The sequence below is a fragment of the Eimeria maxima genome, genomic scaffold (assembly GCF_000499605.1).
Source record: "Eimeria maxima Weybridge genomic scaffold, Emw_scaff63, whole genome shotgun sequence".
Taxonomy (NCBI): domain Eukaryota; phylum Apicomplexa; class Conoidasida; order Eucoccidiorida; family Eimeriidae; genus Eimeria; species Eimeria maxima.
Genome location: NW_013566651.1, coordinates 40578 through 63575, shown reverse-complemented (window position 1 = coordinate 63575; position 22998 = coordinate 40578). Strand labels below are relative to the sequence as shown.

General features: G+C 50.9%; 3 protein-coding genes across 3 annotated transcripts; 1 reads left to right on the top strand and 2 right to left on the bottom strand.

The window, feature by feature from the left end:
- Positions 1–5953: 5953 nt before the first annotated feature.
- EMWEY_00009660 (hypothetical protein) lies at positions 5954–6262 on the top strand (the record flags this gene model as incomplete). Its single annotated transcript, XM_013482464.1, has 1 exon — positions 5954–6262. The coding sequence occupies one exon, from the start codon at positions 5954–5956 to the stop codon at positions 6260–6262; it is 309 nt and encodes a 102-aa protein (XP_013337918.1).
- Positions 6263–6623: 361 nt separating this feature from the next.
- Positions 6624–8408, bottom strand: EMWEY_00009650 (hypothetical protein, conserved; the record flags this gene model as incomplete). The annotated part of the gene is made up of 1 exon (XM_013482463.1): positions 6624–8408. One exon carries the CDS (start codon positions 8406–8408, stop codon positions 6624–6626), a length of 1785 nt encoding a protein of 594 aa, XP_013337917.1.
- A 3824-nt stretch (positions 8409–12232) lies between these two features.
- Positions 12233–16086, bottom strand: EMWEY_00009640 (hypothetical protein, conserved; the record flags this gene model as incomplete). The annotated part of the gene is made up of 2 exons (XM_013482462.1): positions 12233–14738; positions 14948–16086. 2 exons carry the CDS (start codon positions 16084–16086, stop codon positions 12233–12235), a joined length of 3645 nt encoding a protein of 1214 aa, XP_013337916.1.
- Between the last annotated feature and the right edge of the window lie 6912 nt (positions 16087–22998).

Here is a 22998-nt window from a genome sequence, read left to right as displayed (position 1 = left end):
CAGCAATCTTGATGAGGAAAGGGGAAAACAGACAATTATGAGAAGAAAAGCCGGCCCTTTACACTCTACTGGCTCAAAATGGCACAATCCTGCGTTGGCGATGGAAAATAATGGGAACTGGGTGCTAGAGGGTTAAATTCATGGCGGACGTACCTGTTTTTAGCCAATTCTGCAGTGACTCTTGCAGGTCAGATTGCAAGGTTTGTCTCAACTCATGAAAATCAGCTCCGTTTGGAGGTGATATAACATGGATTCTATCCGACGACTATTGTGAGCAGCCGTTGCGCCAAAATACTTAAGAGTTCCTTAAAAGCAGCTTATCTCCATCAGCAGTCTCCAGGCCTCCCGAGTTCATCGGCTCAAGCACCTGGAACTGCGGGATATGAGATGGCATGCCATGGGTTGCGACGCACATTGCTGCATTTAAAGGTGCAAGACAGACCAAGACAAGCCTACTTGGTAGTATGTACTGATATTGCAGACAGTTGTTGAGAAGTTTACGCTAGCGTGCCGTTTGTCTACTGGGGCCTGGTAAGGGCTCATACGCCAGCACACACAGACCTGCCAACGCCGGACAGAGCATGCTACGGAAAACGCCTCTGGATTATGGTGTCGCCTAGAGACGGAATGATATGTTGCTCTTATCTGCCTGAAGAAAGGCATTACATGTATTTTCTTTCATTGTACTGCAGTTCCCAAAGGCCCTCTCCTTCGGCTGAGGATTCTGGCTTCTCTTTCACGTGTCCCTCGCTAGCCCACGCACAAGCAGAAAAACAGAAGGTAGTTGCAAACGTACCATAAACAACTAAATCAAGTAGTATAAACTACAAAATACATCATAAGAGGCAAAAACACAGTATGAACAAGCATACCAACTAATCATTGGTTATCGACCACACACTGGTTGCGTGGTTATTCGCAGTTTTGCCAGTAGAAAAGCCTCTAGCTGATAGCGAAGCATGCACATGTCAACTCGGGTTGTGTTTGCAGCCCCATCTGAAACAAATGCTGACCATTTCAATTAATTTTTCTAATAAAATAACAACGTAAACTTTCTAGGGAACGGATGCTGCGGCGGCGCCCAGCGGTCGCTGGGGAATGCATGCGTGGAAGACCTGTAGCAGCTGACCCAGGCGCAGCAGCCTCAAGCGTCTTTCGTTAGCAGTATACTCCAATTAAATTTGTTTTTCGTTCGTTTTATAAATTATAAATAGCAAGGAAGCATTCACCGAGCCCTACGGGGCTCTGCCGGCTCCGCCGGTTTCTCGCCGACAGCTGAATTGTTTAAACTGGAGCAATTTTGTTTGGTTTTTCTCTTCTCAAAGCAGAAATCTTTGACCAGACACTGTTTAAGCTCATTTGGGAGACAAACTATGAACTTTCCATTGTAATGACTATGCATTTCTCCCGTGTATGCCTCCTCCTGCTGCTCGCGGGCGTCTTGGGCATCGACAGCACCAGCTTCATTGTAGCAGCTTCTGCTGAATTTCAAGGCAAAATTCATGATTGCGCTGCAACTCAAAATTGTCAAAGTCAGCGGAGGCCCTATATAGGCCATATGCCTTGTTCCATATTAGGTGTCTGGCCCTCAGTGCCGACAAACGACAGCAGCAAGACGAGCAGAACTGCAACCCCTGCACGTTTTCTCTCTTTTGTTCGTGCAAAATCTCCTCATTGCATTAGGTATGGCTGGTGTTTGTATTTAATGCATCGAGCAACACTCAATGTCCCAAGTCATTTCAATTATCTATCCACATCTGCAGCATGCATTAATAATATTCGTGTGTAACGACGTCACTACGACTGTTGAAAACTGCATATTCTTTGTGCATGTTTGCCATTATGACCTTCAAATCCGTCTATTTCGCGCGTGCTCCATCCGGTTCGTGTTACCTCTGAAACGAGCATTTTGTTGCAGTTTGTGTCGCGAAACTGTGTCTTTTTTTTTTATACCCACTTGTTGACGTAATTATTCGTGACTTTTAAATTGCCCTTTTTCTGCGTTTCTTTCTTGCAGTCTTACCCCCACGAAATCTTCTCTGTTGCTCTCCAGTTCTTCTCTATATGCGACATCACGAGGCGGTGCCGCAACAAAAAACAACAGGGACTCTGGGCCAAAGCATTTGGGCAAGTTCTTTGCGTTTGTGTGTTCATCTGTTTGTTGACTTCTCCCATCGTGCTTGTTTTGTTTCTTAGCATCATTATGCATTTTGATGCTTCATCCACCTGCTGACTGCTGAAGTAGCAGATGACTTGTGCTGTTTGTCTTTTCATCGTTTTGCGTCTCCTTGCTTGATAATTGAGACAATTACGCAAACAATCTTGTGTGTTCGCTTCATGTTTTAATTGATGCAAGAGAAACCCTTCTTTTGCAGTGTACAACAAATTAGGCATTTGTTTTGTGTGTGATGCAACAAAGAACAAGTAGTAGAAGTGCAGTAGCTATATCTTAATGGATTCGTTCATCAAGAAGTTTTCTGCTACGACATTTTCCACGCCTTCATCTGCTTCCCTCAAAGCGTACACTGTTGTTTGCCATGCACTTTCTCAATATGCCCTGCTTATTCAGACTACTTATTCCATTTTTATCCATCTATTTTTACGTATTCTCAATACGATTTGCAGGAGTAAAGAAGACTGGGGGGGAATTTGTCTTAAGCGGAAATATTCTCATTCGCCAGCGCGGCACTCCCTTTAAACCGGGCGAAGGTTCGACATCAGCTAATATATGTGCTGTTTGTTTTCTAATTGATGTCATTGTTATGTTTTTATTCTATTTGTTGCTTGCGGGAGATTTGTGGCAATGTTGGTCAGATTTGCCTCTGAAACGGTCATGCTGTCTTCCGGAGCAACAACCACCACTATTACTTTTGGTTTGTTAGTGTTTATTTGCCCGTCTGTCCTAATTGGTTTCCTTCTGCTCTGAATGTACTTGCATTGGTTTATTTTTATGTATGCATCCATTGTTTTTGTTGTTATTTGCACGTTGTCAGTATAGTTATGTTGACAACCTATTCGTGTGTAGTGTCACTAACATCTGAGATTGTTCTCATCGGTTCTAAATATTCTCTGCGTGCCCTTTATTTGCTTTTATGCTCATTCAAGCGAACCTGCACTTCTTTCATTATTTTGCCTTATTGTACGTAATACTATCATATATCGAGTTGTTTGCATGTATGCTTCTGCAGGCGTGTACTTGTGGGCATATGCGCAGTTGTAAATTTGCTAGTGCTTGTGTACGTATGTATATTTTGCATGTTTTTCTTTATCTGTCCCTCCACATTGTATGCTGCAGCTGTTGTGTGCTGTCGTGTTTTGTCTAGGAGTTATTCGGACAGGAGACGACACCTTAGTGGCGAAAACTGCGGGCTATGTTTGTATGCGACAAACCTACAGCAGCACCACCAGGGGCAGCGGCGGCAGGCTGCGCGTCAGCCCCTGCAGCAGCAGAGGTCGTCGCGTGAAGGCGGCTTGTATCGTGTCAATAAAACCTTCCTTAGAAGAGACGCGGAATGAAAAGGCAGAGAAAGTTGGTCTGCTCAGGACTCTCGCACGCACCTGGATGCAAGAGGAAAACCCCAACGCTCTGTTGCCACCCATTAACACAGCAGAGAAAGATGATTCGTAATACTTCACCTTTTTACATCCTTTTCACCTACTTCTGGCGTCACAACATCGGTTGATCCCGTCTACCGTCGTTCTTACTTCATATGCATTCTTATTTGCCCTGTGTTGTACGCTGCTTTATTTAGCTTTACAATCTGACTCCAAGAATCGCCGTAAACACTAAACCACAAAATCATTCTAAACTCATTCTTTACCCTAAGTTATAAACTCTGAGCACTCTGTCAACGCGGCGGCAGATATCCTTTAGCATTAACTGCCTCCAGCGAGCAAACTTTGATTTGTATTCTTTCCGAGCACGAGCTCAATGGACCTCTTCACTTGCTTTTGCATTTGTCGGCTGTTTTGCTGGCTTCTACACTTGCTTATTTGCCAGTCGGTCGACACCACCTCAGGCAGAAGCCGCACAAGCACGCAGTTATATCTTCACGCGAACATGTGTATACATAAATATATATGCGTACGCATGCATGTACACTTGCAGACGATATGCATACAGATGTATATATTTATGTATATATGCATATATAGACAGGACGGGCTAATTTTGCCTGTGTATCTCTCCGCACTCAATTCGTTTCTTCAAACCGAACTCCAGGTACTTGATTGGGCCTCCCCCCATTTTCTGTGTATATTAGATTACAAACACTTTCTACATAAGGTATGCATGCACATATGTACATGTATCTATGCACGCATATACGTGCATAAGAATGCACAGATTTCTAGGATATATACTTCTGTACATAAACTAGCGAATTGCGGCAATACGTTCTTCAACACACTACACTCGCACGCAACTGCAACCGGAGAACTCATGAAGGGGTAAATTTAAAACGGCGTCTTAACCTGTTGGAGCTGCATGCGCTGCAAAGGTCAGCGGAAAGCAGCCAAGTATGCTGCTGCGTCTGCAGCAATCTGCAGATGCGGCGGAGGGCAACTGAAGGAAGAAACAAAAGTGGAGAGAGGCAAAGCTACGACCAGAGATAGAGACATACATTTATGGTGTCCGTACACCTCAACACAAAAGACCACAAAAAGTGCTCTTGGTAGCCATTGTTGTCTTTGTACTCCTGACGGGTCGATGACCTTGATCACAATTGTTATAGAGGGACTGTCGTATACATTTCATTTCACGAGGGCGTAATATATATATGTATAATATGTATGTACTGTACGTATACATGCATGCACATTCAACATGCATGTTAAAATCGCATTTAAGCGTATACTAGGCCATGCTTTTATTTGCACAACTCTACATTTGCATTTGTATGGGTATCAAGGTGTGCAAATGGAAACAAAAAAGGACAGAGATGAGACAGCTCCTCTAGAGATGAGACAGCTCCTCTTTAGCGCCACCTCCTCTTCGGCATTAAGCGGACCTGCATTTGGTACTGTCTTCCTCTTATCGTTATTATTGTTCTCTTCATGTCATGTTTGTTTTGCGCGTGTTTTGCGTACAAGCGTATATAACCTCGTATATTTCCGTTTAGTGAACTTGTCTTTGGAATCACGTTATGTTCTTAACTGTTGGGTTCTTCCTGTGTACATTGTTCCTTTTCTCTCTTCATTATACCTGCCACTTCGGTTGTTGTTTTTATGTTTATTGCTGTTGTTACTTGGGAGTGTGTCTGCAGCTCGATTGCCCCTTATCTCTTACTGACAGTTTTGTGTGCACCTACTTTAATTGTGCGACATTTGCAACCAACGAAGCACGCAGAAACCGAAGAATAAGCAGAAAGCGCCAGAGCAACAGCAGCACCCCCACTAGGAAGATCGGACGAACTTGGAACAGCATCCACAGCGACAACAAGACCGAGCGCATGGATACACACGTACAAGGAGAAACTGTGATGTTTCTTCGCGTTGTCTCGCTACACGCTGCATTGGGTTGACTTGAATCCCTCGACTTACTCAACCTTGAAACCATTCTTCAGGAACATACACAATTCTTTCCAGCGTAAAGCCTTGGTCGTGCACGCACTTGATGAATTCGGCGCGTTTGCTGCGGACTAGAGAGGGCAGGCATTTGCTCTGGACGTGGTTGATGCTGACGGGGGCCTCATGCAGCAGGAATTGCGGCATTCGAGGCAACTGCGTTACAATGTACTCTTCTGTGCTTTCGCGCAACCTCCCTTCGTGCCATAGACACGAATATAAGTCCCTCAACACCGACAAACATGCGGGGTATGGGGGCGTTCTACACTTACGACTCCGCATATCACAAAACCCAAAACCCCCCACTCCCCAGCACTCTCTGTCGGTCACGCAGCTCCTCTTGTCCAGCTCTATGCATCTCCCTGAAAACTTGCGGAACGTCCTTACAATGTCTCTGCCTAGGTTGTTCGCATACGGGTTGGGAGCTTCGAGGGGCGACGGCAATGCCAGCTGGGGAGGCCCGCCGATGCTCCCGCCGCCTACTGAAGTCCCTCCAGGGGCCCCGTACTCAAAGCGCTGCCAAGGCGCGCACACACTATCAAGGTCGACGTTGTCTGTCAAGAGGATCGGATCTCCAGCGGAGGCGTACCTTGAAGTGAACCATGGGCTGCACTGCCCGTTTATGCACGATAGCCGATCTTCGCATTCTCTTTCGCTGTCTCCCACACAGGCAGCGCCTTCGCGTTTTCGCAGCTGACAGCCTTGAGATGCATGTAAAAAGGAGCAGTAGTGATGCTGAGGCGAACAAACAAGCCACAGAACCTACAGTTACAAACATGCAAGCACGTAGGGAAAACAGCTGAGGAACGGCACACATACGTGACAATCGCGTAAGTACTCAAAGGCACATGCAACCCATCTATAAACTGAAACGAACCGAAAACTGTAGTGGTTAGATAAACTCAAGCGTTTAGCCGAGTGGCACTGCAGCAACATGAATGCGCTTTGGAAGGACGACAAGCTCAAGTGGCCGGAAGGAGGAAATTTGATGAACTTGGAGACATAAAGAAAGCATGGAAAAGACATAAATACAATCAACATGCAGAAATTGCCCAACATCAATTCTTGCGCTGCTTTCGTTTCCTTTCCACGTCCTCGTTGAGATTTGGATTGGGGGTGTTGCACGGTTTGATAGTCGGAAATTGATTACAGAATATAATAGGCAGTAGGCTTACAGAGGCACAACAGCGGTCAATCCAGCAGCCCCCCTTATAATCTGTAGGAAAACGACCCGGGAGAGGCCCCAGGATCGGCACTCCAGTAGTGGCCAGCGACGCGGGACCTAACAGAGAAGGCTGAAGCCCCGGTTGTAGCGGTAGTGGCGGCAGGGCCCCTCCCCCCAAAGCACCAGCAGGACCCAAAGCTGGCGTGCTTCCGAGTGCACCCAAAGGCACAGCGCTGAGGGGAGGCAAAGGAGCAACAGCAGCGCCGGCCCCCGCTAGGGGAGCCCCCATGGGGAGCCGCGTTGGAAGGGCAGGCTGCCGCATGTTTAGAGCAGGAGAGGTGGACAAGGGAGGAGGAAGGGGCCCTGAAGGCCTCTTTCCAGCAAGCGAAAATGGCTTGAGGGACGGATTCCCTAGCCCAGGAAACACCAACCCCTGAATCGGTTCTCCTTCTTCTTCAGCAAGGGTTCCTTCTGTTTGTGTTACTGCTCCTGTGGGACTCGGCGATTTCGCTGCTTCTGCCGCCTCCATTGCCTCCAATGAAGAGTCAAATGGAGATGAACCCTGTTGCTGCTGTTGCAGCAGCAGCTGCTGTAGCTGCTGAAGTTGCTGCGGAGCCACCTGCTGCTCCGCTTCCTGCCCTGGCAAAGCATTGGCGAGGCCTGTGGGTAAAAGCAGGTTCTGGGGGCTCCCGCCACCACCAGCAGCGCCAGCAGCAGCAGAAGCAGCAGGCGATACACCGGCAATGTGTGCAGGAGTAGAACCAGCAGGTGAGTGGGGAGGCAGGTGGGGTGGCAAGGCAGAGGGGAATCCGTGCATGGGAGGCCCCCACGTCGGGAAGCCTCTATCGTTTCCTTCTGGTGAGAAGGCGAAGGAAACGCCAGTAAAGAGACGCGCTAACCTCTTGGCTAGCGATCCATTCAGCAGTGGGCGCTGCTGCGACCCTGCTGCTGCTGCTGCTGGGGCCAGTTGCTGCTCTGCCAAGCCGGTGTTCCCGTAACTCCAGGGAGCCTGCTGTCCCTGCAGGTGCTGGTCAATATCACTCGGATTTGCTTTCCTTGTTTCTAGCGGCTCACCATCTTTGTCACGAGGCACAGAAAAAAACAGGGACAAATCTGCTGCCGTCACCGGCTCGCCAAGCAACGCGGATGCCTCAGCTGCCCGCTGTTCCCAGGCTGCCCGCACAGTTGCCTCGTCAAGAGGCCCATGCTGCTGCTGCTGCTGGTTTTGAAGTTGCCTCTGGAAGTGAAGGAAGGACTGGTTTACGTCATGTTGATTTCCGGCGTTTGTTACAGTAGGGTGAGTGGAGTTGCTGCTGGCTTGCTGCAGTTGGTGAAGCCTTCGGGCGTCCACTGCATGTGTATGCTGAGAGGTACTAGTGAGTTGCTGCTGTTGCGGTTGCTGTTGGTCGGCGCTGAAGCCATTGACGGCGAGAGGGAGCATGAGTTCTTGCTGTTGCTCCAACAGCGTCTGCTGCTGCTGTAGAGGGGAGGAGACCGGTTTGCAGACACCCTGCACGCACTGGAGGCAGTCTGAGACACAGTGTCTGAAGCGGTCGCATGAAGCCCCAGGCGGCAGATCTTTGACGATGCAGTAGCGCGACAGAGAATGACGGCCCCCTAGCGGCTCCCCTTCGACTGTCTGCGTTGCTGCGTAGCCGCAGATGCCGGACTCACACATAAACGCATTCTGTTCAGTGCAGCTGCCGCCCACGCTGATCAGCCTCCTGCATATTTTGAGAAAAGGGTCGCATGCCAACCCGGGTGAGCACAAATGTACTGAAGCCCCGCAGCTCTTGCCTTCGCCTTCGCTCCACGGCATGCGGCAGTAGCCTACAACACAGCAAACTTACCCACAATTTTAAATATGTGCTGCACCTGGTACAGTCTACTGCTGCTCCAGGAGCATTAGATGCTGCAGCACGCAGCTCCCACCCTAAAGCCAATTGCATGCAGCATTGCAACAACCACTGGCACCACACAAAACCCCTCCAGTATAACTGGGGGAAAAATCTACCATGGATTGCATTTAAACATTATGCACCGCCGCACGTTGCAAGCAAACCTCCTTTGCTCGCCCTATTTCTTTCTCTGTGCCTGAATTCTATCTTTCTCCCTCCCTGCGTGGATACATATACAGCAAGACCACTGGCTGCAAAGAAAACAGCATTTCACCGAATATGCCTTGGCGTGCGACAACAACAACAACAACAACAACAACAACAACAATAACAACAACACCAACACCACCCACAAGCCGAAGCGCCTCATGCCGAGGATATAAACAAACCTATACACAAACAACACACAACTAAAAGGGATGCATTTAGAGCTCAGAGTTGGCAGCTTCCTCACACAATAACAACCGACAATCTAGAGTGTAAATCGTCCACAATTGGCACATGTAACCTCATTCGGAGACCTTGACCCTTCATCAGTGTTTCCTGGAGAAGGGCAACGGCAACACAATAGCATATTCACGTTCTTGCCCGCCTGACTGTTTGCGTGAATGCATACGTGCGTGCATACACTTTATTTGCGACTAGGGAGGTTGATGGTGCGTGTTTTTTGAACTACGTTTACCTGTCTTTTGGTCCCCGGTGGCGGCGCAGATCAATGGCATTTTGCATCTCTTGCGCCTCCAGTCACTATTTCCGCTCCAATCGGGTGTACATTGTTCGTTCAGCGAAGAGAAACTCTTCTCAAGGACAATCCACTCTTCTTTCCTAAGAACAATTACTAAGGTTATTGTCAGAATCGCCACTAGCAACACCGCAACGCTCACTCCAATCAGAATCTTTACTTTCTTTTTCATTTTGTACCACTTGAATGCCAGCAAGACTGTCCATCGGTGTGCGAAAACGGAAGGAGTCCGACCACTATTACCTTTTTCCAAACCCTTAATCCACCTGATGTTGTGATTTAATGGTTACAACTACGGAAAACCTGAACACGAGTACAAGCATTTCTTGGCAGAACGAATATTGACCGACCGCCGCCAGGCGGCGCCACTCACCGCCGCGTCGGCGGGAACAAGGCAAAAAAGGAGTTGTTTTTCTATGAAATACCCAACTAAGCACCCTTTTAGTTTTTTTGAGGGGCATTTCACGGGCAATTATAGGGCAGAATCACAGACAAAGTGGTTGCAAGTCCGCTGGCCCCGACCGCTGTGCTCTCCGTCCGTCCGTGCGTCCCACCTGCCTTCTCCTCGTTTTGCGAAGCACATGCATAAACAAACTTGAAATTGTTTAAAGTAATATACTGGCTGTACTACCCTCCTAATCGGTCTCCTCTTGAGGCCTAATTAATTGTCCCACTGCCTCCTGCATCAAGCTACATTTGCTCCCGCCAGTGGTAAATGAACCCAAGGCTCCACTGCAGAAAAAAAAACCCACAACATCTGAAAATAAAAGTAATTTTTAAAACACTAGCACAAGTCGCTCCCCCTCATGCTCTAGGTGACAGTTGATGGTGCACTAGTCTCCTGAACTGAACTGAAGAACTGCTGACCTACTGGCAGCAGTGAGCAAAGAAACAGATTCCGCTGAAGCGCGGCCGACGCGTTTTCCTCCAAACTTTGCCCTACGTTGAAGAGTTTACTGCTGCAGTATATTTTACAGAAACCCCACGGCGTGTCTCCGTTATTATTATTACTTGCATTTCAGTCCTGCACAGGTTCGCCATTGAAGGACAAAAAGGAAGTGTTCAACGATTCTCCATATTGGGCTGGCTTGGGTATTCAGCTTGTATATGACCTTACCTACCTTGAAGCTAGAGTTGCAGAAGCAACGAATCGCTGATTCAGTTCCTGACATAATAAGTTGTCTCTCCTGCCACCATCAAGGCCTTGGACCGCGACGCGCCCAAGGTCTGAAACGCTGCAGGGAAAGCAATAGGCTGCTTCTTCGATTAAGTCCTTGACTAAGGTCGACATACATTGGTATATTTTGACTGCAATTCGCAAAACTGGTCAGCTGAGGACGATGTCTATGGGGATATATGAAGCAGAAAAACAGTCACAAATTGTCCCCACTTGCTTGCTCTGTAGGCCCCCACTATGACTCCGTGCACAGGATGCCAGGAGGTGGCAGCAAGACGTGCTAATGTGTGGTAATCATCTCCTTTTAGCTGGCGATGTAGCGCAGTGCGCACTCCCGGAGCCGAAGAAGAAAACTTAGTATAGTGGCCGTCTAGGCGATAGCAGATGAAATCACAGCTACCACCTAGCCGGCCGATATACTAAAGGGAAAGCAGCAAACTGGAGGCAAAGAACAAGCAAACCTGGCAGAAGTTCTAAAAGTCTGAGACAAAAAGCGGAAGGGAAATAAAATAAATCAAAAACGTGAGTTCTTGAAAGAAATGCATTACACTCCCGTGCGTGCAATGCGCATGCTTGCGCATGTGTGCACGGGGTAAAGTCCCACATGCTGTTTGTTTTTAGGTTTTAAAACCCCTCATAGCCGTCAAAGGGGTCTGTCTTTCGGTCGCCTCTCTCAGCTAACAAAGAAGTTGCAGCCCTCAACATCACGAAGAGCCGCAAAAGAATTAAAACCCAGCCTGACAGCCCCAAGAGGGCCCGCATGCATGCATATCATGCATGCATGCATATCATGCATGCAGTGACAAGATAAGACAAGATAAGAACGGTACGTATACACACAATGGCACGGATTATGCAACGAAGCTGCTTGTGCAGCAAGACAAGATCAATGCACACAACTCAAAGACACATGAAAACACACGGAAGCAGCAAAAGCAGTAGCCACCATCACCTGCAGCAGTTACCAATGCAACACCAATTGGTGCTAAAGTTGCATAGGTGGCTGCTGTTGCAGCATTGACTACTGCTGTTGCTGCAGCTGCTGCTGCTGCGCCACCTGCAATAGCAGCAGCAGCAAAGGCGGAAGGGAGGCTAGAAGCTGTCCGGCGCATGCGGGCCATTAACTTTTATAAAGGGGAATATCCCCACTTCAAGCGGGGTGCTCTTGCTGCTGCTTCTGTTCCTGCTGCTGCTCTACGCCCCTGAAGGCGAGCATAGGCGTCTCACCGGGTCGACGCAACCCCACACCCTCGAAAGTATGCATGAGCACACGTACATCCCGAGATGTGCAGATGCAAACATACGTGCATGCATACGTGAATGCATACATATGCACCCTTGCAAGACCCAAAGAGCAGTTTCTACACGCGCAGCATCATGAGGGTTCCTCCCTCAAACCCGCCGCCGCCAGATAGCCGCCTCGACAGAATCCAATGTTTAGTGAGCAGCAGCACGTGTCCTGCTGCATGTATGCATGCTGAAACAAGTATGCACATCTTGGCCCGAAAGAAGGGAGAAGGCGGGCAGCATCATTTTGGGTCGAGTGAGGAGAGGCAGACGGCGATTGAAGGCAACAGATTATGTTTCAGCAGATGCTGCACAACTTGAATCCCGACTGGATGTTGCTAAAATGGTGCTGCATCGCACACCGGGTTTGCTGCTGTTGCTTCTGTGGTCCGTCTTTCTTACTGTTCATACACCTCCACAGACACCGCTCCTGGCCTGCAGCACGGCGAGGCTGGAAGGCGTTGTTGGCGGTGCTGCTGCTGCAGCTGCAGCTGTTGCTGCTGTTGCTGCAGCTGCAGCTGCAACTGCTGCTGTTGCTGCAGCTGCTGTTGTTGCAATTGTTGTTTCTGCTGCAGTTGCTGCTGCTGCTGCTGCTGCTGCTGCAGTTGCTGCTGGGCAGGGGTGGCGAGTGCTCGGGAGGCAGCCATGGCATCGTCTAGGGCCCCCAGGGCATCCAACAGCAGCTGCTGCATGTCTGCAGGTTGTTTGCTGGGGACGATCCCCAGGCGGATGCTGCGCGAGAACAGCCGCAGGAAGGGCCGCAGCTCCGCTTTGCTGCTGCTACGCGCTGCTAAGGCCTTCAGGCGCCCAACCATCGGAGCGAACTGCAGCCGTTCCCGTGACAGGCTGCTGCTGTTGCTGCTGCTGTTGCTGCCGTTGCTGTGCCGCAGTTCTGACCCCACCTCAAGAATGCAGTTCTCCAGCACGTCCTCCAAAATAACACACACCGCGCGACGCCATGGCTGCAGGTCTCCACCATCATCAGCGTTGTCTGCCTCTGCGTTGTTGTCTCTTGCACAGCGAGGAGATGAAGCTGCTGCTGCTGCTGCGGCGGCGGCGGCGGCAGCTGCTCCTGTTGTTTGTCCTGCCGTTGCCGTTGCAGCTGCACCAGCTCCTGCTGTTGTTGGGTTGCTGCTGCTGCCGAACGCCTGCGAAGAGGAGGCCGACACGGGTCCAACCAAGGACGGCAAAGCTGACGTACCCCAGCTGCAACTGGAAGCAGAACTGCTGCTGCTGCTGCTACTGTTGCTGCTGTTGTTGTTGTTGCTGCTACTGCTGTTACTGCTGGTGGTTGTAGTCGTGCTGGTACTACTCAGGGGACTCCGGACAGTCCACTGGGGCAGCCCCAACGACACAGCTGCATGTCCTGCTGCTGCATCGCCTGCAGTGCTGCCTGCACCCGTCCCTCCCCCTCTAGCAGCAGCAGCTGCTGCTGCTGCTGCTGCCGCTGCTGTGGCGGATCTGCTGTTGCTTCCATCGGAAATGAAGCGGAGGAGTGACTGCACACTGTCGTGGACGCCTCTGTCCTCCAGTGTCTCACTCCACAGCTGTGCTGGTCGCGAGTCTGTTGCAGCGCAGACACTCTGCTGCAGCTGCTGCAGCTGCTGCAGCGCAGCTGCTTCCGCCGGCATCATCGCAACTCCACCCCCGGCACTTCGATCCCCAGAGCCGCCCAGCATCCCTGCTGACCTTGCGACCAGCCGAAGCAAGTCTGTTTCGACCTCTTTGCTACCGTTTTGTTGTTGCTCCGGTTGATGCTGCTGCTGTTGCTGCTGGGAATGCAGCGGGAGCCGGGAGGCGAGTTCTTGTTCTTGGCGGCTTTGTTGTCGCTGCAGCAAAAGGCTCTTGAGAGCCTGCAACAGCATTGCGGTGTCTTGCTGCTCGTTGCCGGGCTGCTGCTGCAGCCTGCTTGCGAGCTGCAGCAGCAGCTGAGTCCGCATATCCCCCTCCGCATGTGGCGAATCAGCTCCTTCTCCGTAGAAGGGATCACTTTTAACTGCCAGCGGGGTGCCGGAAACTAAGGGCCCCGTGCCCTGTGACCCCGCCCCCCGGGATGCCGCAGCAGCTGCTGCAGCAGCAGCAGCTGCTGATGCTGTGGTAGCTGATGCTGCACCTTTAGGGGAAAACAAGCAAGCAGCCCCATCTGCCAACTCTTCCTCGGATCGAGGAGATCGCGCAGCAGACAGCGACTTGCTGTTGGCCTTTCTGCGCGCTGCTTGCTGCTGCAGGTGCTGCTGCAGCAAAGCCCACTGCGAGGCCGATAGCTGATCAGCGGAACCGGCCGCAAGATCGTGCTGCTGCTGTTGTTGCTGCAGCTGCTGCTGCAGTTGCTGCTGCAGGTGCTGCTGCAACAGATGCTGTTCCTCCCCCTGCAAGAGCAGGTGCTGCTGTTGCTGCCGCTGCTGCGGCTGTTTGCATGCCTTCTTCGCATTGGCTGCTCTGCCTTGGGTTGGTTTGGGGGCATCATCCGCTCCAACAGCCAACGCAGACGCGCCCTGCCGCTTTTGCCTTGTCGTTTGCTTCGCTGGGGTGTCTGTAGCCGCAGTAGCAGTAGCAGCAACAGCACCAGCTTGCCCTCTTCCTGAGAGAGCCGCAGTGTTGCAGGCTACTCCGACTTGGACCCCTCCTGGGGTTGCCGCGCAGCGTTGCATGCGCTGCGTGCGTTGGGGCTGCTGCTGTTGTTGCTGCTGTGACTGTTGCGGTTGCTGTAGCAGCTGTTGCTGCTGGGACGCTCCGGCGGTGCTGCCGTACAGCTGCAGAGCAGCAGCTAATTCTGCTGCTTCCGCGTCGATGTCCAAGGCGTCGGGAGGGGCCCCCTCAGGGGCCGCTGTTGCATTTATGAGACCGGGCTGCGGTGTCGCCTGCTTCATAAGCTTGGCGTACTTAAGGCGAACCTTCTCCCACCTGTACACCCATTACCCAGCAGCAGCAGCGACACGAACACCACTTGGAACACGGCCATTTGCAGCACCAACAACAGCACGAGCAACAGCAACAAGAGAAGTGGAGGCACAAGCACTAACCTCAGCAGAAGTAGCACACTAGCATTAACAGTGGCAGCAGCAACAGCAAGAAGAACAACAGGAGGGGAAGCAGCAGCAAAAGGATCGCACCTAAACTGCACGGCTTGCATGCGGGCTTCTGTGAAACCTTTGCACGCTTTCACAGAAAATGTTTTCCATCTTTCTTGTCCTTCTTCGGACCATCTCGCAATCCATGCGTTGCGGGAATGGCAATACTTCACCCCCGGGAGTCGAGGGGCGACTCGACCGCCTGCTGCTGATGCCCGCAGCGCAAGAGCAGCCGTCCCTACATCTTCTGAAGGCCGTCTGCTGCTGCTTGCTGCGGCGGCGGCGGCGGCGGCTGCAGCAGCGGCGGCGGCGGCAGCGCGGCGGGGAGGACGCGAACGGCGAGAGGGGCCCTCGCGCCACCCTGCTGTATTCCCCAAGGGCCACCCCGGGGCTCCCTCTGGAACAGGGCTCTCAACCACACCATCCTTGGTTCTGCTGCTGTTGTTACTGGTGCTGCTGTTGCTGCCACTTGCAGCAGCTGCTGCAGGAACAACAATGTTCGGAGAAATACCTTCCGCTGTGCCATCCACCACAGGATCAAGGCCTTCGGGTGTCGTCGGGCGTGTTTCCAGGCGATCCTCCCCGCCTGTAACCGTTGAAGTAGAAGTAGCAGCAGGCGTTGCTGCTGCTGCTGGTGTTGGTGTTGCTGTTGCTGCTGCTGGTGCTGCTGCCGCCGTCCTATGTTCTTGCTGTTGTGCCAACTCTGCCTTCAGCCGCAAGCTGTCACCAACACTACCCGACGCCCCACCGGCCGCCAGGGACGGAGAAGGCGAAGGGGAGGAGGCGGTGCTTGGCAGCGCAGCAGCTTCTCTTGCTGTGCTGTTGCTGCTGCTGCTGTCTGCGACGGGGGCTGGGAGCTGCACGTTCAGAGCAGCGAGAGCAGGAGCTGCTGACAAAGAAGGTTTCCCCGCCGCTGTGGTCTCACGAAGCGCTCCACTCCCTTCTTGCTGCAGGTCCTTAGCTGCCGCAGCAGCTGGTGGTGGTTGTGCTGCTGCCCTTGTTGCTGGGGGTGCCCCTGCTCCCTCCACAGCCGCCCCCAATTCCCCTGAACCTGCTGCGCTTGTTGCTGCACCTGCTGTTGCACTTGCAATTGCAGGTGTAGCGGCAAATCCTACCGCATCCGCTGCAGCACCTGCTGGAGGCGCAGCAGCAGCGGGTGTAGTAGTTGCGGCGGAAGCCATAGTGGCGCTTTTAAACCTGCAGAAGGTGCAAGGCAGCTCGGGTGTATATCCACTTCAAACCCTTGGAGAATCTCTCAATTGCTTTAGGATGCACACCACAGGTAACCACAGAACGGAAAACCCTCAACCCTATAAGCCTATAGGCAGGGCTCTGGCGGTGGCCTTGGCTTCGTTGGCCTCGTGCTGATGTAGCCACTGCTACTGCTGCTGTTCTTGCCCCTATTGCTGCTGCTATTGCTGCTGCTATTGCTGCTGCAATTGTTGCTGTTGCTTCTGCTCATACACCCAAAACACCGGCGCGACTCGCGCGGGACGGGAGACGGAGCCTCTGGGGCGTCAACAGGGTGAAGCAGGTGTACTGCAGCTGCCTCCAGGCTGCTGCTGGTGTTGCTGTTGCTTTTTCTGGGGCCTGTGTGTATCTATTGGGTCACTCTGCACGAACCAATGGGACGTGCTGATGCGGAAAAAACTCAGGATTGACGGTTTTGTCGGAAGAGGCGTTCCAGCCGACCTCTCCACCTCGGACAAACGGGCCGGCTTGGAGTCTACGTACACCTCCGCCGCGCCTCTTGCTGCGTTCTGCGGCGTCCCCTCGCTTCCGAAGAGGCTGCGGCGTTCCCTCTCAATAATTAAACTGCGGAATGCAAACAGGAAGCTATGCCCACGGTTCTAGGCAAATGAAGAGAGAAGCGCAAAGACACAAAGAGACGAAAAAGACAAAGTCGGAGTGGCGCAGAGCGCGAAGTGAGAAAGAAACAATCACACAAAGAGCGGTGCTTACTGCTAGTGAAGATCACAACCCACAAGTAGCAGAAGAATTGTACTCAGTCAACATCAGGGAAGAGTGCTGCTTCCCATCGGTACAAGCGGATTTCGGACAGGGCCGCTAGAAGGGCAGCGGAGGACCTAAAAAGAGCAGCTACAGTAGCTGCTCCTAGATGCATGCATCATGCCAATGAAAGGTCTCTCGCTGCTGCTGCGGGGTCTGCTGGGCCCTGGCTCGGGGGCCCCAACGGCGCCGCTGCTCGGACACCGAGGGGGAGACAGGCGGAGGGCGAAACGCAGAAATGCTGCGTCGTATTTTATTAGGGGATATGTGAGCTTACGTCCCCACACAAGCCCGCTGCCGGTACCGCTGCTGCTGCTGCTGCTGCTGCTGTGGCCGCAATGAGCAGGCAGCGGTGGGCCGCAAGGGGTCCTTTGTTGCGGTTGATGCGACCGAGGCGGCTTAAGAGATCTAACGGAATCAGAGGGAAAGAAGCAACAGCTAAAATCCCTCACCTACGGGCTGCAATCAACAACCAGCTAATGGGCAGAGGAGGAACAAGTGCTGCTGCTGCTGCTGCTGCAACAGCGGGTCCCCACGCAGTATTCTGCAGGCGGAGAAGGAGCACAGCATCCCTGAACACGGATGCTTGCGAAAACAAAGATCAAGTAGACAACAAAAAGAAAAGAAACCAAAAAACAAACGCGACGTTGCACACAACACCCACGACCGCCGCACAGGAGCCGCTCGTTGCGGCGGCGCACAGTAGCGGATGGAGGGGAGTTCTGCGGCCTGCGGGCGCCTGCGGATCTGGTGATTTAAATCGATCGTTTTCAAGTTTTTTCCAGATTTTCCACCAAATATAGTGCTCTTAAACAAGTCCCACTCATAAGAAACACCGTATTCGCAGTTTCCCAGAACAAAATACCCCCACACAGAGCACCTCCTGCCTACCCGCGGCACGGTACACACGGGGCCCGAGCACAGATTCCTAGCACCCCCAACAGGCACGTATCGACGTGCATGTACTATAAATTTCCTCAGTTTTGTAACACAAGTTTGTGGGAATTCTGAAATAATAGCATTAGAAGCCCATCGGCCATGCAGGTGCACGGGGGCGCTGCACGGGAAGGAGTTCACAGCTGCCTTTTGTACACCTCCGGCGGCTCTGCGGCGCAGTGCCTACTTTCCGGGAAAATGTTCCCCAAAAAACAATTTAAAAACCTCAGGAGCATTTTACATTTCCTTAGTATCCTTAGCCACGGAATACCTTCGTCCCCAACGAGTGGGGCCTTCCTAGCACAAGAGCAGACCCGATGAAGTCCCACGCACCCTCAGCATCCCCCACTGCTCCGATATAGGTATGCCTATTCGAGAGCAAAGCAAACTGCAAATGCATGAAAGATTCTAAGTAGGGGGCATCGAAGTCCCACATACTTCCCCCGCCTCCCCCTTGCTGTGCTCGCAAGGCTCTCTGTGGTCTGTCCAGATGTTGTTCTTAAGCACTTACTGGGCCCCTCCTAGGCAGCGTGCACGCAATTAGAAGTACAGAAATTGCATAGAATGTTACTGTGGATGGCAAATGGGGTCTGGTTGAGCTTGTATGTAAGCTTTCCCTGCAGCATTAGTTGCAGCGAGGGGGATGGCCTCATGCTGAGGCCCTTGAACCGCTGTCCCTAGGTTGTTCAAGGAGCATAGAGGATGTCATCTTCGCTATAGGATCTCGTCCTGAACTTTTTGGCTCAATTGCGGCTTGCGACCCTCCGTATACACGACTGGCAACAATTTATCTTAGACCAGCGTTACCAGTTGGTGCTTTTGGACTACGTTTAACAGTTTGTACCACCGATGGGTCTTGAACTTATTGAATGAGTGCATTATATTATTCCCTGGTGCTTTGATGGGTCTCCCTTCATTTCCAAGGGTCTCACACTGTACAATCTAGAACTTACATATATCTGCTCAAGGTAGGAGAGCGTAGCCTCTTCGTCCTCGTCCTCCCTATCGGAACTACGACAGAAAATGCCTCCTTTTTCTATACTTTCCTTTAACTATGCATGCTTAAGTGTTATTTTGCATGCACCTCGCTTGCCCACCAAGGTTTGGCTTGCCGACGGCGGATAGGAGAAGTGCATGCTGGGGGGGCGATGTGTGCAAGCACTCCAGAGGATAAAGGGTTTTCTTTCCGACACCTTTCTGCCTCTTCGTCCCCAAAGAAAGATACTCTACGACAAAGTGAATGAAGGGGGTGGCAGGGACCAGTAGATGATATAGGGGGGTTTTCAACAGGATGATTCAGCAGCAAATAAACGTTATATGGATACGTTACAAGCGAAATATTTTGGCAGAATACAGCGATAAATGTATGCCACTATTCGTTTGAGTGTAGATATAGTTAAATGACAAGAAAACAGTCATCTCGCTTCCCGTACCTCATGCATTCGAGGCCCTCACAGAACCGGACACTGAAAAGATCCCAGTCTTGGCCGCTATTTGTTGCAACCAGCCCCGGTGTGGCGGACTACTCTAGCTGCGGCCGGAGTTATATGGCTAGCTGTTCACAACAGTGGTCAGCTGATACCTATCCCACTGCAAAATGCAACGCGTAGATGAAGTGCAGAAAAAAGCGAAATACAATGAAAAGCTCAACAACAATTTTTCTTTTTTGTTCTTTGACGTAGTTTTAGACGGTTCATGCTGCTCACACATACAAGACGCGAAGGAACAAGAACTGTGAGGCGTCCACAAGCCGCAGTAGTGCCCTCTAGCAAACTGTTCTAAAGCAATAAGGTTGTCTCACTCGTCTACTTTCTGTAAGCTATCCTGCCGTCAAGTTAGCGCCAGGGAGCGACACCCAATAGAGGCACTGAGCAAGGTCCACGAAACTCTCAAGGGCGTTGAGGGGCCTCAATCTTATCAGTTCTGTGAATGGTTTATATGTGCACTTCTGCCTGTTCGCAGGCTGGCTTTTAAGGGCAACAAAAGCATTCATAAACTGGCGACAGTGCTAGCCAGTGCGGCAAAGATTAATTAGCTTTGCTCTGTATGTGTAGTTGCATTGCAGCATTCGCTGAAGCCAGGAGGGTTGCAGCTCATGGCAATCCGATTCCCCTCCGCACAAGCCCCAGAAGTGTAGACCCGTTTACACAGGACAACGAGGAAATTGACAGGACCTTTCCTACAGGAAATCTATGTTTTGGCATTTAAAGCCCTTGTAGCTGGCGACAATGCTCAATTTAGACGGAGTGCCTTGGTACACTTCGATGAAGTATCGGGGCAAGTGTTTGCACACAACTCCAAATCCATAGCAAGGTGGCATGCTATCTAGCAGTCCCAAAAAATTATCTCCACAAAGTCTGTCAAATATATGGCCACGTACTCGCACAGTGGAGATTGTCCAGGACCTTCCCCCCGTCGGTTACTGAGCAACGGCTGGGAGTCTCAAATCATTGAAGCATGGGCAGTGCCTGCACCCAATGTGGGACAAAATGTGTTGCACCAAGCTTCGGTCAGTAGGAATGTCTTTACCTTTGATGAGAAGCCAGGTTTGACGAGTGCCGCGAGGCGGTGACATGTAATCTTTGTTTCTCCTACTTTTGCATTGACGACTCAGCAGAAGAATTACAACTTCTATTCATATCTTAATTATTAGCAGTAGGTCCACAACAGAGGTAGTTTCATCAAAAGGAAGGTACTGTTGGTGCGGAGCAAGATCTTACTCCAGAAGCCATCCGGTCTGCTCTGACGTATAGGTCCATCCCCAGGGATGCAACGGAGCAGGCTTTGGCAGTACTGAGAAGGTTGAAAAGCGGAAATATGCTTGTAGGGAGCCTCACTGAAATATCACAGTCGTTCGTGGACGGAATTCCAACGGTGGACTCAGAAATGACTCATATCCGGACACTCATCCCAAAGGAGGCGACTGGTAACCAACAGGGCAGCGGCAATACGATAGTGCAGCGCTCAGAGATGATGGAATTAATACGCACCAGAGGAAGAAAAGAGACGCCTCTTGCACCAGCCCACCTGGGAAGGAAGAAAGCGAGCTTGTAATGATCGTTTGCATGGCCTTTCCGTAGAGCCAGCTGATATTATGGGGCTCTGACTGCCAGTCCCGCTGCGCTGACGGAGACCAGCTGGAAAATTCGTCGCTCCCAATGCGGCGGGAAGTACCGAGGAGAGCAGAGGCTGCTTCCAAAATAAACACGGACAGATAAGTCTCGATTTCTGGCCGATGGAAGAAGTCAAAGAACTAGAGAAGCAAAATTCCGAGCAACTCTCCCAGGGGAACAAAAGTAATCACTAGGGGAAAAAACTGCCCTCCATGCCACACGTAGTGAGGCAATGAGGCCGAAAGGCAAATATGGCTGACATAAGCTCTGTGCTAATCTCCGTTATTACCAGTTAGCACAAGATGGTGTTGCGAATTGGCACAAGCTGCAAACTGGATCAAAGATCCGTAAGCATGGGAATGGGGTGCAGCCTACCGGTCTAGACGTTATATTGCTCTCCAATGGCTGACAGGAGAAGCGATTCGGTAGTTTCTTCGGTCTGTACAGTGTTGATCATCCTGTGTTCATCGGGAATTGTGCAAGAACCAAACTTGCAGCAACTGTTGCTTGACACGCAGGTGCCATGAAAGAGGCGTAGGCTCATGACAACAAAAAATATGTGTATTCTGGTACACGCATTTAGCTTTCAAAGCTTTCAAAGTTTTGCAGTAACTGGGGCTGGTGTTGAATCAGATCCAGAGACGACTGAGTGATATTAGGCGTGTCCTCCCCAATGGGTACACTTTCACGGGTGTTCAACATTTCCTAGCTTTCGTAACGTCCTATAAAATCACCTTTTGAGATTGGTTTTCATATCTGACCATATAAGAGACCGACCTAAGTTGGAAAAACAACTTCTGTGGGAATGGGGGCGAAAATGCAGCGGAGAGATGCCACATCAGATATCTAAGAGAGTCTTCGGAACCGGCACTCCCTAATTTCGCTAGGATTTTCTTCCTAAAGGCAATGAGAATTGCACGGCTGTTAAATTTGTGTCCTACGAGCAACCGACCGACTTGAAATGGCACCCAGCTATTTACACCGTTTGACGGATAGACAGCAAATGCACCCTGTTCCTGTATCTATACCATCTTATAGTTACAAAGAAAGCGTCATCACTTCTAATATGGCAAGCAATGCACCACTCAAACCGGTGATCAATCCTTGACTCGGCTGTAGAAGAGCTTTCAAGGCCAGTATAGTGATGAATTTGTTCGGTAGTTCTACCGGCTTACACATTACGACTTCGCTGGCAGATATACCAGGCGAATTGCCAAAGTGGAACTGGATCACACTTTTGATGCCCTATCATCCAAACGGCAGACTGTTCTGCAACTACGGTGTTGCGGGAGGTTGCTGCCCTTCCAAACTGTCTGCTTACCTCTGCGCAAGGTTCCAATTAGTGCTACAACAAGTGCTTGACAAAAAGTGCCTGTTTAAGCACTGCAGAAGAGAAGTAAGGATTTCGCAAATTACACGCTCTAGCTTCACTCCGCTCAGACTTTTCACTCCAAATGATTGATCTTGCACTAGCCGGTCAAGAGAGGTCCATATGGCAATGAAGCAACAGGAGAGGAATTTTTTGTGGCCAAGGATACAACCCGTAGGGTACCCATGAGTCACCAAAGTTACTGGATGTGAAGGGGTTGCATTGGGGTTGCCTTGCAGCATTTCTTGTAGCAAGGTTCGCTTCAGCACATAACATGTTCTCTAGGAGTTTCAGGTCTTGGTCCAGGCTATATACTTTAGACAGGTCTTATTGTTAGTATCTCTAGTGCAGGTTAGTTTCTCCTTGGGGGCACCAAAATCGAGCCACTGCCGCTGATGCAGCACATAGACCGCAGCTCAGATGGATGTCACTACTTGCAACTAATACTTTTACAGATCATGAGAAAAACTTACTCACGGAACATGAAGGTGTTAGGAAGCAATTCCACATGCAGATAAATGCGTGGATGCTTGCCGACGTCCCCAGATTTTGTAGAATTTCTGCTCCGGCCAAGGACTGGGGGAGTATAATCCTGGACATCTGGTGATGTAGGTGGCGTGAGGCGGTGTGTATCCCTAACTTGTATGCAACTAGGCTTGAAGGCA